Below are 13,156 nucleotides of genomic sequence, written 5' to 3' on the forward strand. Positions count from 1 at the left end.
TACTGGCAATACAGAGACAAAAATGCTCTCCTTGCTCTTAAGGAGCTTAGAGATCACAGGGTTCTGTGGCACAGGACACTAGTTCTGGAGTCAAGAGGATCTGAGTTCAAATTTGGCCCCAGACGTTAGCTGTGTGACCCTAGGCAAGTCACTTAACCCTGATTGCCTAAAAAAATGAAGTTAGCATCTATCAAGGTTAATAATATGTGCATATAAATATATACAAAATAAGAGCCAGGTGATTTTTTTGGTGGGGCAGGCACTAGCTGCTCAGGGGAAGTCAGGAAAGGCCCTGATAAGGGGATTTATTCATTCACACTATTATGGTCATTGTGTATATGTTTCTCCTGGTTCTATTTATTTTAGTATCAGTTCAAACAAATTTTCCCAAGTTTCTTTGAATCCCTGATATCTGTGTTTTAAATGATACCATAACATCCCATTCTATTCCATTCAAGACAAGACAATCATTTGTTAAGCACTTACTACATTCCAGGCACTGTACTAAGTGCTAAGGATACAAAGAAAGCCCAAAGACAGCTGCTACTCTCCAGGAGCTTACAATCGGATGGGGGTGGACAGGAGAGACAACCTGAGAATAAGACATAAGCAGAGGGGGCAGGAAGCACTGAGAGAGGAAGGTGTTAGTGGCAAAGAGTCTAGGGGGAAAAGCTCCTGCAACAGGTGAGATTTGAGCTGAGTCTAAAAGAAAGTCAGGGAAACTGAGAGCCTGAGATCAGGGGGCAGGTCTTTCAGCCACCTGGGATAGCTAGCACAAAGGTGTGGGAGAGGGAATGCTGTGTTCCACAAACTGTCACTTGTACTGCTGAATCCTAGAGAGCATGGAGGATGGTTGGGTGTCAGAAGACTAGAAGATAGGAAGGGACCAGGTTAGGAAGAGTCCAGAGCTGGTCAGTGACTTGTCCAGGGTCACACAACCAGAAAGAATCTACAAGTCACCCTAAGCCTGAGCCTGAGTGAGAGTCCTGAGTCAGAGTGGGGGCTTCCTGTCATCCTTCTTGGCCTCAGGAATAATGGGCTGAAGGGATAGGACAGACAGTAGGATTGGGAGTCGGGTACACATTATCTGCTGCCCCTGCCCCCAGATGGCTACTCAATTGATAAGCTAGATAGTATCCAGGACAGAGAGACCCTCAAATTTGAGCCATAGAAGGGCTAGGGAAGCACCTGGGCTGAAGGAGTTTGGTCTGGATAAGAGAAGGCTTAGGGGAGACCCAAGAACCATGAGCATGCATCTGAAGGGCTGTCATGTGGAAGGGGGATCAGCCTTGATATGCTGGTCTCAGAGGACAGAAATGAGAGCGATGGGTGGGAGGGGGGAGGTCTGCAAAGTCTCTAATGTAGGCTTAAGGTCGGGAGCATTTTTTTACCAATGGGAGCTGTCCAACAGTAGAATGTGCTGCCTCGGGAAGTGGAGGGATACTCTCTAGTTGGATGTCTTCCACCCAAGGCTGGAGAGCCACTGATTGGGGATATTGGGTTTGAGCTTGAGTCCAACCCCAGATGCCCACTTAAATGTGTGACCTTGGGCAAGTCACCGAACTGTTTGCCTCATTTCCCTCACTTTTAAAATGGGGATCATGATAGCACTTATCACTCTAGTTTGTTATGAGAGTGAAATGAGATAATATTTTTACATTGCTTACCGAACTTAAAGTGCCGTACAAATGCTGGCTATTATTTATTGTTATTGCTGTCACTGTGGAGTCTTGGTGGGGCGTGAGTTGGGCTCCATGGCCCCAGATCTGATGTTCTCCCATTCTGTGCTCACTTCCCTCCACCCTTTGCTTTCATTAGGGCCAAAGGATGCCTTTCCCAGGAGGGCATAGAAGAAAAGAGTGAAGAAGTGAGCCTGCAGCCCACAGGCATTTCTTCTCACATCAAAGAAACCATCTAAACTGCAGGGACCCCTTGGCAAGGGCCCTGCTTGCTTGTGGCAAGCAGCTCTGGAAGGGCCAGGCTGCTCTGGGGGAGCATCCTTTGAGGAAGGACCCAGAGTCTTGGCCTGAACTTGGTGCTGACGCCAGGAGGAAGGGCACTGTATCACTTTCCTTAGTCATTCCCAGATGTTTATTAAAATTTCCAATGTGAGTTGAGTTGAATTGATCTTCAAAGTTGTCTGTGTTTTTATTGTATTCCTGTGGCCTCTACTTCCTTTAGGCCTTAGTGGTAACTAGACCAGGGCTACAGGCATCATGAAGGAAAGTCCAGCAGGAGATATGAAAACCAATGAGCCAGAAGTCAATTGCCAATAAAAGTGTGTAGAGATGTGAGAAGGTCTGCTCTTCCTGGAGTGCCCAAGGTCAGAGGGCAATAGAATCCCATAGGACTTCTCAGGGGACAGGGGAATTGCCTGGGGGTGTCACATGACTCCTGCTTCTGTCTCCAGGACTACAATTTATATCTTTTATTGATTTTTTCCCCCTTTTTGGAGGGGGAAGGCAGGGCAATTGGGGTTAAGTGACTTGCCCAAGGTCACACGGCTAGTAAGTGTTAAGTGTCTGAGGTCTGATTTTAACTCAGGTCCTCTTGACTCCAGGGCCAGTGCACTATTCACTGTGCCACCTACCCGCCCCTAACAACTTATATCTTCATAGCATTTTAGGTTTACAAGGCAGTTTCTGCAGAGCAACCCTGAACTTGGAGTGGGGAGACCTGTCAGAAAGTCCTGGCTCTCCCACTTACTATCTGTGTGACCTTGGACAAGTTGCTTAACTATGCTGGGTCTCAGTTTTCTCATCTGTAAAATGAGAAGTTGGTCCTCGAGGTCCGTTCCAGCCCTGGGATGATCATCACCTCAGCTGAAAGCATCACAGGGTAGTTCAGGCCTCCTCGTTCCTTCTTAGAGGTAGTTTGGCTTGGGGAGTGAAGGAGCTGGCCCAACATGGCATTTGAGTAAGGCTCAGAGCTGGGTCTCAAAGGTGGGTCTCCTGACTCCAGTGCCAGAGCCCTTCCTACCACATCGTTCTGCCTTTCTGTGTCCTGGCATCATTCTCCTCCCCCAGATAGCCTTAATCCTCACTCTTATTTTGCCCTGCCCTCAGATGGGTCTTGGGATCCCCATGAGCTTAAATGACTATTTAAAGCAATTACATAGAACTGGGAGGTGGGTCAGCATTCTGGAGCTGCGGGAGATCCATGCTGGAGAAACATGGTTTGGGAAGTGCTAGGAGGGATGGATTGCTGAGGCAATCCCCACTCGGACTGCCGAGCTTGGGCATGTCTGCTTACCACGAGAAGAGGAGCCTTTCAATTGACTGCTAAGTCAGAACTGAGAATCCTTAAAGAGGTGCTGACTAGGTGCCTGGGCTCATTCCTTCCTGACTGTGATTGAGGAAAGACATGCTGGAGGCCTTTGAGTGGGTGGGGGATGGAGAGAGACAGACAGACAGACAGAGAGTCAGAGACAGACAGACACAGAGACAGAGAGAGGCAGAGACAGACAGAGACAGACAGAGAGGAAGAGAGAGACAGACAGAGACACAGAGGCAGAGAGAGACAGACAGAGACAGACACAGACAGAGAGAGGCAGACAGAGACAGAAACACAGAGACAGAGAGAGGCAGAAAGACAGAGAGAGACAGAAATAGGGAGAAAGAGATAGAAGAGGAGGGGTTAGACAGAGAGACAGCTACACAGAGACTGAGACAGAGAGACAAGGAGAAAGAGAGATAGAAGGGGACAGGGAGGGAGAGGAGCCTTGGCCATTCATCTCCCCATCCTCCCATCTGCGGCCAGTGAATGTCTGTCTCTGTTCTTTACTTCTTTGTGTCCTTTCTTACTCTTAGTCCAGTCCTAACACTGGGCTAGGTGATGACCTCGGGAGCTGACAAATGCCTCAGGACCTGGAATCCAGATTTGAAGCTTAGAAGTCAGATTAAGTGATCAGTTGAGGCCTGCTTGACTGAGCAGAATAGCGGGCCAAGGGCAGCCCAGAGGGAGGGACAGCGCCTCGTCCATCTGCTATGCAGACTTAGAAGTGACCTTGGTGGGGGGAATGGATGCTTTACAGAAATGGCTTTAAGTCTGAGCTCACTCTCTCCAGGGTCCAAATGATTTAGGGGAGGGTGTCCCTTAGGCATTGGGGTGCGGGGACTTTCATAACTTCTGTTTTTGCTATAGCTTGTCAGAGAATATCTTTGTCAAGGCTAATTAATGTAATTGTTTAAAGGATAACTGGAGCTATCTATGACAAAGCAGACGTGCTCCTTGGACTGGGGGATTGGAATCAAGGAGAATGCGCCAGAATGGGGGCTCTCGTGCCACCCACCTTCCCTGTGACATCCCTTCAGATAAATGCTTACAAACAGCTTCCATCTACTCCCCAGGCTTTTCCTCTGCAGGCTAAACGGTCCTAATTTAGGGTGGCATGAGCATAGCACTTTTCGATATCTGGCTTGCCCTATTCGGCTATCCTGAAAGCATGTGGCCCAGAAGGGAACCAGAGGAGATCTGATCTGGGCAGAGGGGAGCAGCCACTTCCCTTTCCCTGGAAGCCTGGCCTCTCTTAGTGGAGCCCAAGATGACATTCACTTTCTTGGCCATATCCCACTGCTGACTCACACCGAGTTTGCAGGTCATGAAAACCCCCAGGGCTTTTTCTGAATAACTGCTACCTAAAAAAGATTTGGAGGTTTCCTATATTAAATACTAGTGGTGACAGTGGCTAACCTTGCTTTATTTCTTATCGTATTGAGTCAAATAGTTAAGTTTGCCTGTAATTTCCCACTTAAAAATTGAGCATTTAGCTGATCTTTAAGAAAATAAATTATACACCAGTGTCGGGATGACCTGGATATTGAATCTGGCCTCTGATACTTAGCACCCACCCAGAAACACCTGGCCGTGTAACCTTGAGCAAGTTACTTAACCCCAATTGCTTAGGGGTGGCCAGGTGGCTCAGCGAGTAAGAGCACCGGCCCCAGTGTCGGGATGACCTGGGGATCAAATCTGGGCTCTGATACTCAGCACCACACCCAGAAATAACTGGCCGTGTAACCTTGAGCAAGTTACTTAACCCCTATTGCTTTAAAAAAAAAAAAAGAAAATAAATTATAAGATGGTTTAATCGATTTTTTATTTAAAAAATCGATTTTCTTTATGAGTTTGATTAAAAAAAATTGTGGTGGTGCAGTGAATAGAGCATCGGCCCTGGAGTCAGGAGGACCTGAATTCAAATCCTGCCTCAGACACTTAACACAAAAGCTAGCCGTGTGACCTTGGGCAAGTCACTTAACCCCAATTGCCCTGCTCTCCCCCCTCCAAAAAAAAAAAGCAAAAAAATTTATGTCTTTTGTTTTTAAAATGTCCAGTTTGGGGACAGCTAGGTGGCAAGTGTCACTTACTAGCTGTGTGACCCTGGGCAAGTCACTTCTGCATAGAGAGACAGCCAAAAGGAGCACAGGAGAGAGCTCCCTGCCTAAGTTAGCCTGAGGGAAGCACTCCTTCCCTTGGATCCTGGATCCTCCAGATTTTAAGCTTGGTGGGCGTTACATTTAAGGTTTATGCCCCAGCTAGTTCTAAAAGTAGTAGCTAGAAGGCACAGTGAATAGAACCCTGGGGCCTGGAGTCAAGAAGACATGAGTTCAAATGTGGCCCCGGACCCTTACTAGCTGTGAACCTGGACAAGTCACTTAACCCTGTATGCCTCAGTTTCCTGATCTGTAAAATGAGCTGGAGAAGGAAACAGCAAACCATTCCGGTATCTTTGCCAAGAAAACCCCAAATGAAGTTACCAAGAATCAGACACAACTGAAAATGACTGAGCAGCAACAAAAACTTCCACAAGCGATTTGAGAAAGTTTGCTGAGTTTAAACCCCTATAAAAGACAAAGAGAGATGGACAGCAGAGTAGAAATCAGTGACCTGGGGCAGACATATAATGACCATGAGTGAGCATAGCTGGAATCTGAGCTTTGCTGAGGCCAGTACAGGGTGGGAAACAAACATCCTGGGTTCCACAGCGTGCTATTGAGTGGAAGGAAGCCCACACATTGTTCTAGAGCAGGCATGGGGAGCCCGCTGCCTCAAGGCCACGTGTGGCCCTCTAGGTCCTCAAGTGTGACCCTTTGAGTCAAAGGGCCGCACTTGAGGGCCTAGAAGTTTGGGTTCCGTCAAAGGGCTGCACTTGAGGACCTAGAAGGCCACATGTGACCACGAGGCTGCAGTTCCCCACCCCTATTCAGAGACCCATAGTCTCTCTTCAGAGAGATTCACTTTTTCCTGGAACTAATTTCTTGTAGGAATTTGTTCCACAGACTTACATAAGAGACACTTAATACCATCATGGGTGATGCCTTCAATTGTGGTTTGACAGACCACCAGGGAACCATTTTTCCAATTATTTTTTTCCTGCTGGTTCTCATCTACTGCTTTCTGAGGGTCTGAGATCTAACCCATTCTTTCTTTCTGCTCCTCTGTGCCTGGTGCCATGTTCTCCTGTCGGCCTCCACAAGGCACTTCCCCAGAACCCAGGAAGCCTTCCTCTAGGCACCACTTGTTCAGTGAAACTCAGGGTGTCCCAAGCAGAACTCACTGTCCTCCCCCAAACCCTGCCCACTCCTGCCTTCTCTGTGACACCCTCTCTTGCAGGCTCCGAACCTAGGAGTCCCCCTTGAAGCCTAGCAATCTCATATGGAGTCTGTTGCCAAGCCCTGTCATTCCTAACTTCTCAATACCTTTTGTGTCTGCCCCCTTCCTCCTCTGACATTGCCACTACTCTGGTATGCTCCCTTATTGGCTCACACCTGGATAGGGCAGCAGCTGCTGGCAGTCTGCCCACCTTGGTCTCTCCCCACTCCAACCCAGCCTACACTCAGCCACCAAAGGGCTTCCCTAAAATTCAGGTCCAATCATATCACTCTCCCTGGGGCCTCCATGATCAAGTACAAAATGCTCTGTGTGGCCTTCAAGGCCCCTCCTAAGCTGCCCCTTCCTCCTGTTCTTTTTCTTACAGCTGCCTCCCCTCCCATGCTCCTCCCTCCAGGGACCCTGGCCTCCTGAAGAGATTCCCCATCTCTTGGCTCCAGGAATTTTCTCCGTCCCTCTGTCTGCCATGCCAGGAGCCCTCTCCCCCTTGGCTCTAACTGCTGACCTTCTCTGCCTCCTTTAAATCCCAACCATAATCTCCATCTTCTGCAGGAAGGCATCCTCAACCCCTCCTAATTCCAGGGCTTTCCCTCTTAATTGTGGAATATTTATCCCGTATATAGCTTACTCTGGAGACACACACAGACGCACACACAAACACACACACTCACACACACACAGAGTTTTGCATGTCCCCTCCCCCATCATACTGGAAGCTCCTTGAGGGTAGGCACCGTCTTTTGCCGCTTTTTGTATCCCCAGCACTTAGCACAATGCCCGGCACGTAGTAGGTGCTTAGTAAATATTGATTCATTGACCAACACGTGGACTGATCCCTGGCTCTCCCCACGTGATGACCCCCCTCTTCTCCTGGCCACACAATAGCCCCGAGCCCGTCTCTTGCATGATTCTTTGTTAATAAGGTGCAGCAGCCCACTCCCGCCCCCACCTGGAGCCTCTCTCTACTACCCTGTGTATAACCTTCAACTCATTGGGGGCAGTTCTGTTCCTTAACTTGAAACCTCAAAAGAAGAGCAGTGCTTAAGAAATGGGAGAGATGGGGACATTAAGAGCAGTGCACAATTTCCTAAAAGCAATTCATTCTGTTTTCTACCTGATGGGCTCTGGTGCTAGCCCATGGTCCATCTAAGATATGTGAACGGTGGGACCAGCTCTACCTGCCCATGAGTCTGAACACCTCAAAGTCTGGCACATCTTCATCCACTTCACAGCACTTTTCCCAGTGTGGATGGTTATATTGAACTCTTTTAAACGATCGTAGAGCTCTTTTGGAATACTGTGCAATGTTATTGAGCTTGATACTGAGCTACTCTTCTAAGCCTGGTTTTGACTAGGAGCTTGGTTCCCAGCCCAACTCCACCAGGGTTCTAGGCAGATAACTCCAAGGGGTAGAGGGTGACTCTTCTCACGCTATTGCTCTGAGCCGTCATTCCAGGGTGCCTCCCTCCTCTCTCATGTCAATGGCCAGTGTCCCGGTTGCTGCCATTTGTAGTGGGAGCAAGAATCTGAACTCTCCCTTCTGCCTTGCGTCATGGGATAGTTTTCCCTTAAAAGGTTGTTGGAACCATCCTTGTGAAACGGCAGCTAGGTGGTGGGCTGGGTTGAGTACTAGGTCTGCAGTAAGCAAGACTTGAGTTCAAATCCAGTCTCAGACACTAGCGATCTGCCTCAGTCTCCTCATCTGTAAAATGGGGATAATAAAAGCACAGGGTTGTTGAGCGGATCGCTGAGATAATAAAGATAAAACACAGTGCAGTGCCTGGCACACAGTAGGCACCATGTAAAGGCTAGTGATTATTATCATCACACAGCAGCGGGTTAATCATCACTGCTATCATGACTCCAGCGGCTCTGGCAAAGTGGCCAAGGTTCTGGACATGACTTCTTGGGTCACCAGAGAACAGAGCAGTCTGAGGTGCTCCCGACGTGCCTCAGGACTAGGCTGCTGGAGAACCATGGGGCCCTCAGGCAGACAAGCTTCCTCCAGCTGAACCAGCGAGATGGCATCCTGCCTAGGCTAAGTAAGTATTCACAAAACAAAAGGTCGTTGAATCACCCCCACTATGGAATGTAAGCTACCAGGAGATGGGCCAGTGACAGGCAGGGTCTAGCCAGGTTGTCAGGATTGGGAGAGAGTGAGCTCGTTGAAACGGATGGGCCCACCAAGGCAGGGAAACCTGCCCTGGCCTTCCTCTTGCCACTGGTGCCTTTGGGGAGGCCCCTAGAGATGGAGGCCACCCTGGGGAAAAGGGGAAAAGAGAGTAAACGGTCTGTAGCCATTCCACAAAGTGAGGCCCGCAACTAAGGCTCAGGACCTCAGAGACAGTTGTGTTAAATTTTTTTTTTGTCTGGCGGCCTCAGGGTCTCAGACCCTCCAACCAGGTGATTGGAGCACTTTCTTCCTAGAGAGATTTTCTCCTAATTCAATTCACCTTAAAAGCTGCTGGACAAAAGAAGTCGATTTCTCCTGCATTTAAAAGAACAAGAACTTTAGAAAGGGCCATGCTCCTGTTTTTGTTTTGCTAATGGTGACTAGCTAATTACCTCTGGGAGGCCCAGGGAAAGGAGACCCAGAGCAGCTCTGAGGGACCGTATTTGTGTGTGAATGGAGAAAGCTTTTTTAGTTTTGAATGACTTTATGGAAATGCTCCAGCAGCTGGACCTACTTTCCACAGGGACCCCCAACTGTGAGGAAAAAATCAAAGTGGATCCTGGGAATTTTAGGACCATGCTGAAGAAACTGAGATTTGGGGGGAAAAAAAAGAATTCAAATGGAATTCTGCCTCCTGGATTCAGTGATTCCTCAGAGGGAGCCTTTGGGAGACTGAAAGAACATGTTTAATTCTTCCTAGCATCCCAGAGACATTTCTGGAACTGGGGCTCTGAACAAACCTGCCAATTGCATTCCCTGTTAGTTTGCTAAGGCCAAGCCAGGCCTGTGTCCATTTTTAAAGTTTTCACCCTGGTTCCCAAACTCTGGACTGTAACAGTGGGGGTCCCTGCAGAGATCAGGGTTCAGGCGCCCTATCCCATCCTGGACCAGCTGGCACTTCTGAGCTGGACAGCCTGAGTCTTGGTGGTAACCACACAAGTTTGAGAAGTCAGAAACTTCTGGGTCTCTTGGTGGGGACAATGATTACAGATAGGAAGGGGAGCCCAAGTCCTGGCACATGTGGCCAGAACCCTTGTGAGGTGCCCCAGGCTTGCCTGCTGCAGTTTCGGAGTTTAGTGACTATGGTGGCCCAGCCAGGGGAAATAATGTGGTGGTCTGTGTTCACTATACATGGTAAGAGGGCGATAGTCTGAGTTAGGGCCGTCCCAGAGCCCCAGTGCTGGTTATTATCTCCTCTGTGTAATTTAACCAGCTGATAGTTCTGTGATATCATCACAGAATGGGCATCAATCAGTTTTTACAAATGAATATTTACTGAGAAGCTATGTCCCCCAATGCAAAGACTTCTGAAAGGAGTCCACACTTCTCCACTGCCTTGATCCCTGTATGGCAGGCAGCATGCTAAGTGTTTTAGAAATATTATTTCATTTGATCCCTACAAGGGTAAGTGTGATTATTATCCCCATTTTACTGTTAAGTAAATTGAGACAGAGGTTAAGTGACTTGCTGTGATAGTAATGGCAATTAAAGATTCCCCTGTATTGGCTTGGTTTTCAAATTGATTGTGTTAAAACCCAGAGTTTGTTAATCCCACCTGTGGGATGGGCTTGTTGATGTGAAAAGAAAGTCCTGAACTGGGAGGAGCTGGTGATGTAGATTTGGAGAGACACTAGAGAGAGGCGGAAGATCTTTTTGGAAGCAGCACCTTGTGGAGAGAGAGAGAGAGACTAAGAGAATTGCTGGTGGCCGCTTTGAATTGCCCTGGACTTTTGAGACCTGCCCCCTGAGCTGCCAAGGACTGAGGAGACATGGCTGTTTTGCTGGTACTTTGTCTGTCTGTTTTGATGTTGTTTTGCCAGATTTGTCCACTGGTGAAAGACAGTCCTTTTGTTGAAGAAGTCCTGGAACCTGGCATTTGGTTAAGAAGCCCTGAGACTGTCCTGCAGACAGAGAGTGAATATTGTCCACTGGTGAAGGACAGTGCTGTTGTTGCAGGGGTCTGGGAGCCTTTCTGTTGGTTCAGAAGCCCTGAAGAAGGATTTTCTTGTTGTATGTTTACAGAAATCCTGGGAGAGGGCTTTGCTAATGTGTTCAGGGGTTCTAGGACTGTTCTACAGACAGAGGATGAATTCATGAAGGGATTGGCAATGTATCTTATGGCCTTGCTAAGCCTTGTCTCCCCAGGAACTAAGATTGCGGAGAACTTGCCTCGTGTCAAGATGAAGAAAAGACCTCCATTTGGGTATTAAGTGCTGTGTTTAAACTTGATGTAACTCTGGGGTAGATTCAATTGTGATCCAGGGGTGGGGAACTTTTGACCTTATGTTTGGAAACTAATCTCCATTTGAGAAGAGGGGCTTTGTGGTGGACTTAATTAAGGTATAGCCTAGGGGTGGAGAAGTATTTAGAACAGACACTTTGTAATTGATTGAATGATTGGAAGGTCCTGGGGTGGGGTAGTCCTTGGAGATTATTTAATCACGCTTAGTAAATGCTGTATTTGGAATGATGTCATGTTTTGATCTTCTCTGTTCTTGGTTTGTCACTGAATAAAATAGAGAGCACCTATGCTGGTATTTTGAACCTGGGAAGTTGCCTTTGCTTGATATTACATTACACTTGCCCAAGGTCACACAACTAGTAAGTGTCTGAGGCTAAATTTGAACTCAGGTCTTCCTGACTCCAGGCCCAGGGCTGCCTTGAAGGAGTTAACATTCTAAGGCAGAGGATACATTTACACAGATAAGTAAATACAAGATAATTTGGAGAGGAAAAGAACACATGCAAAAAATCCCTAGGGAGATCAAGAAAGGCACCTGCAGGAAATGGCCTCCGGGTGACCTAGAAGGAAGGTACTACTTCTGTTAACATGTATGGACATCTCTCACTGAAGGACAGAGCTTGGGATAACTAACCGGAATGTAGCCTCCGCACTAGCCACCAGGGGGCGCTCCAAGATTGAGCTCCTGAGCTCAACCTTAGCTGACCAAACAGGAGATGCAGCCAACATCTCAAGCCGTCCCTTTCCGTCCCTCGGCACATGTGTGAGGAGGACTTGCTTGGTCCGGTCATCTTTAGTCCGTTCTTTCAGTGCTTCTCAAGGCTCTTTCCTAGCATGATTTCATCCCATCAGTCAAGCCATTAGAATTTATTAAGCACCTACCACGTGCCCTATTGTGCCAGCCTCTGGGGACACGGAGAGAAAAAGGACACAGTCCCTGCCCTTCAAGGCTCTTGTTTTCTACTGCTGAAAATAAAGCTGTCCTGGGTGACAACTGTTCTAACAGGTTCCTTCAGGACACAGGCAACCAGGAGCGGTTTCTCCACATTTTCACAGAAAAATACAGGATCTCTAATCTCTCTCTCTCTCTCTCTCTCTCTCTCTCTCTCCATCCACCCGTCTGCCTATCTATCTATCTATCATCTATCCATCCATTCATCCATCCATCATCTATTTGTCCATCTGTCTATCCATCTGTCCATCTATCTATCTATCTATCTATCTATCTATCTATCTATCTATCTATCTATCATCTATCTATCCATCCATCCATCCATCCATCCATCCATCCATCCATCCATCCATCCATCTGTTGTAAAGTTAACAGGAAAGTGGTTTGGATTCACTCCTACAATAAGACGAACACTCCAAAGGAAATAGAAGCTTTGTTAATAATTAACAATCAGATAAGCGTAGGAATAGAAGGACAGTGATTTTGATAACAGCAACAACAACATAAAATAAGCAACACTACGCAGAAAAGCAGTAAAATACAGATAAAACACCGCCCATTTGGGGAAGCACCAACTCCGGATCTCTCCAGCTGGGGAGCCTCGGGACAGCTGATCAGGGTCCTGATGGGAAAGTCGAGGGGAAGTGTCCTCTCCGTGTGTGAGACTTCAAAGGTAGAGAGTATGCACAGTTCTTTAGTACTAGTTGGAACAAAGAAGGCACAAAGCCAAGACAGAAATATGGAATGTAGACCATACGCCCCTGGATTTGGTCAAAACCCAAGATGGATGTCAATTTCTAACTATATGAAGTGTGTTTTGTGAGAACTTGGCCTTGTTTTACCAAAACACGCTTCTTTATTATAGAAAAAGGAGGAGTTTGGCCGAGTTCCCAGCCACAAATTTGTTGACTTTAGCTGCTTCCTTGCTCCAACGATTCTTAGGATTAGAGTCAGGGTTTCTGGCAGTCCTCACAGGTCACACAAAGCACATAGAAGAACTTACAGTATTGATTAATTATTGATCAATCATTAATCTTTCATCTATCTATCCATCTATCAATCTATCTATCTCTATCCATTTGTCTGTCTATATATCCACCTACCCATCTATCAATCATCTTCCTTCCTTTCTTTTCCTTCTTTCTTTCTTTCTTTCTTTCTTTCTTTCTTTCTTTCTTTC

The 13,156-nt window shown here is 47.3% G+C and overlaps 2 protein-coding genes across 2 annotated transcripts in view; one reads left to right on the top strand and one right to left on the bottom strand.

Annotated features, from left to right (window-relative positions):
* Positions 1–2,062, top strand: part of LOC138144687 (solute carrier family 22 member 20-like) — a 14,756-nt gene extending 12,694 nt beyond the window's left edge. Inside the window, exon 10 of the mRNA XM_069066089.1 lies at positions 1,819–2,062. Within this exon, the coding sequence (XP_068922190.1) occupies positions 1,819–1,918 (100 nt within the window). The 3' untranslated portion in view covers positions 1,919–2,062. The remainder of the gene's footprint in view (positions 1–1,818) is intronic.
* The window catches only part of FAU (FAU ubiquitin like and ribosomal protein S30 fusion), a 380,300-nt gene that overhangs the window by 109,942 nt on the left and 257,202 nt on the right, over positions 1–13,156 (bottom strand). The gene's annotated exons all lie outside the window — the stretch shown is intronic.

The sequence above is a fragment of the Petaurus breviceps genome, unplaced genomic scaffold, assembly GCF_028583685.1.
Source record: "Petaurus breviceps papuanus isolate PSGF00001 unplaced genomic scaffold, PetGlider_PUasm1.0 90721, whole genome shotgun sequence".
NCBI classification, from domain to species: Eukaryota; Metazoa; Chordata; class Mammalia; order Diprotodontia; family Petauridae; genus Petaurus; species Petaurus breviceps.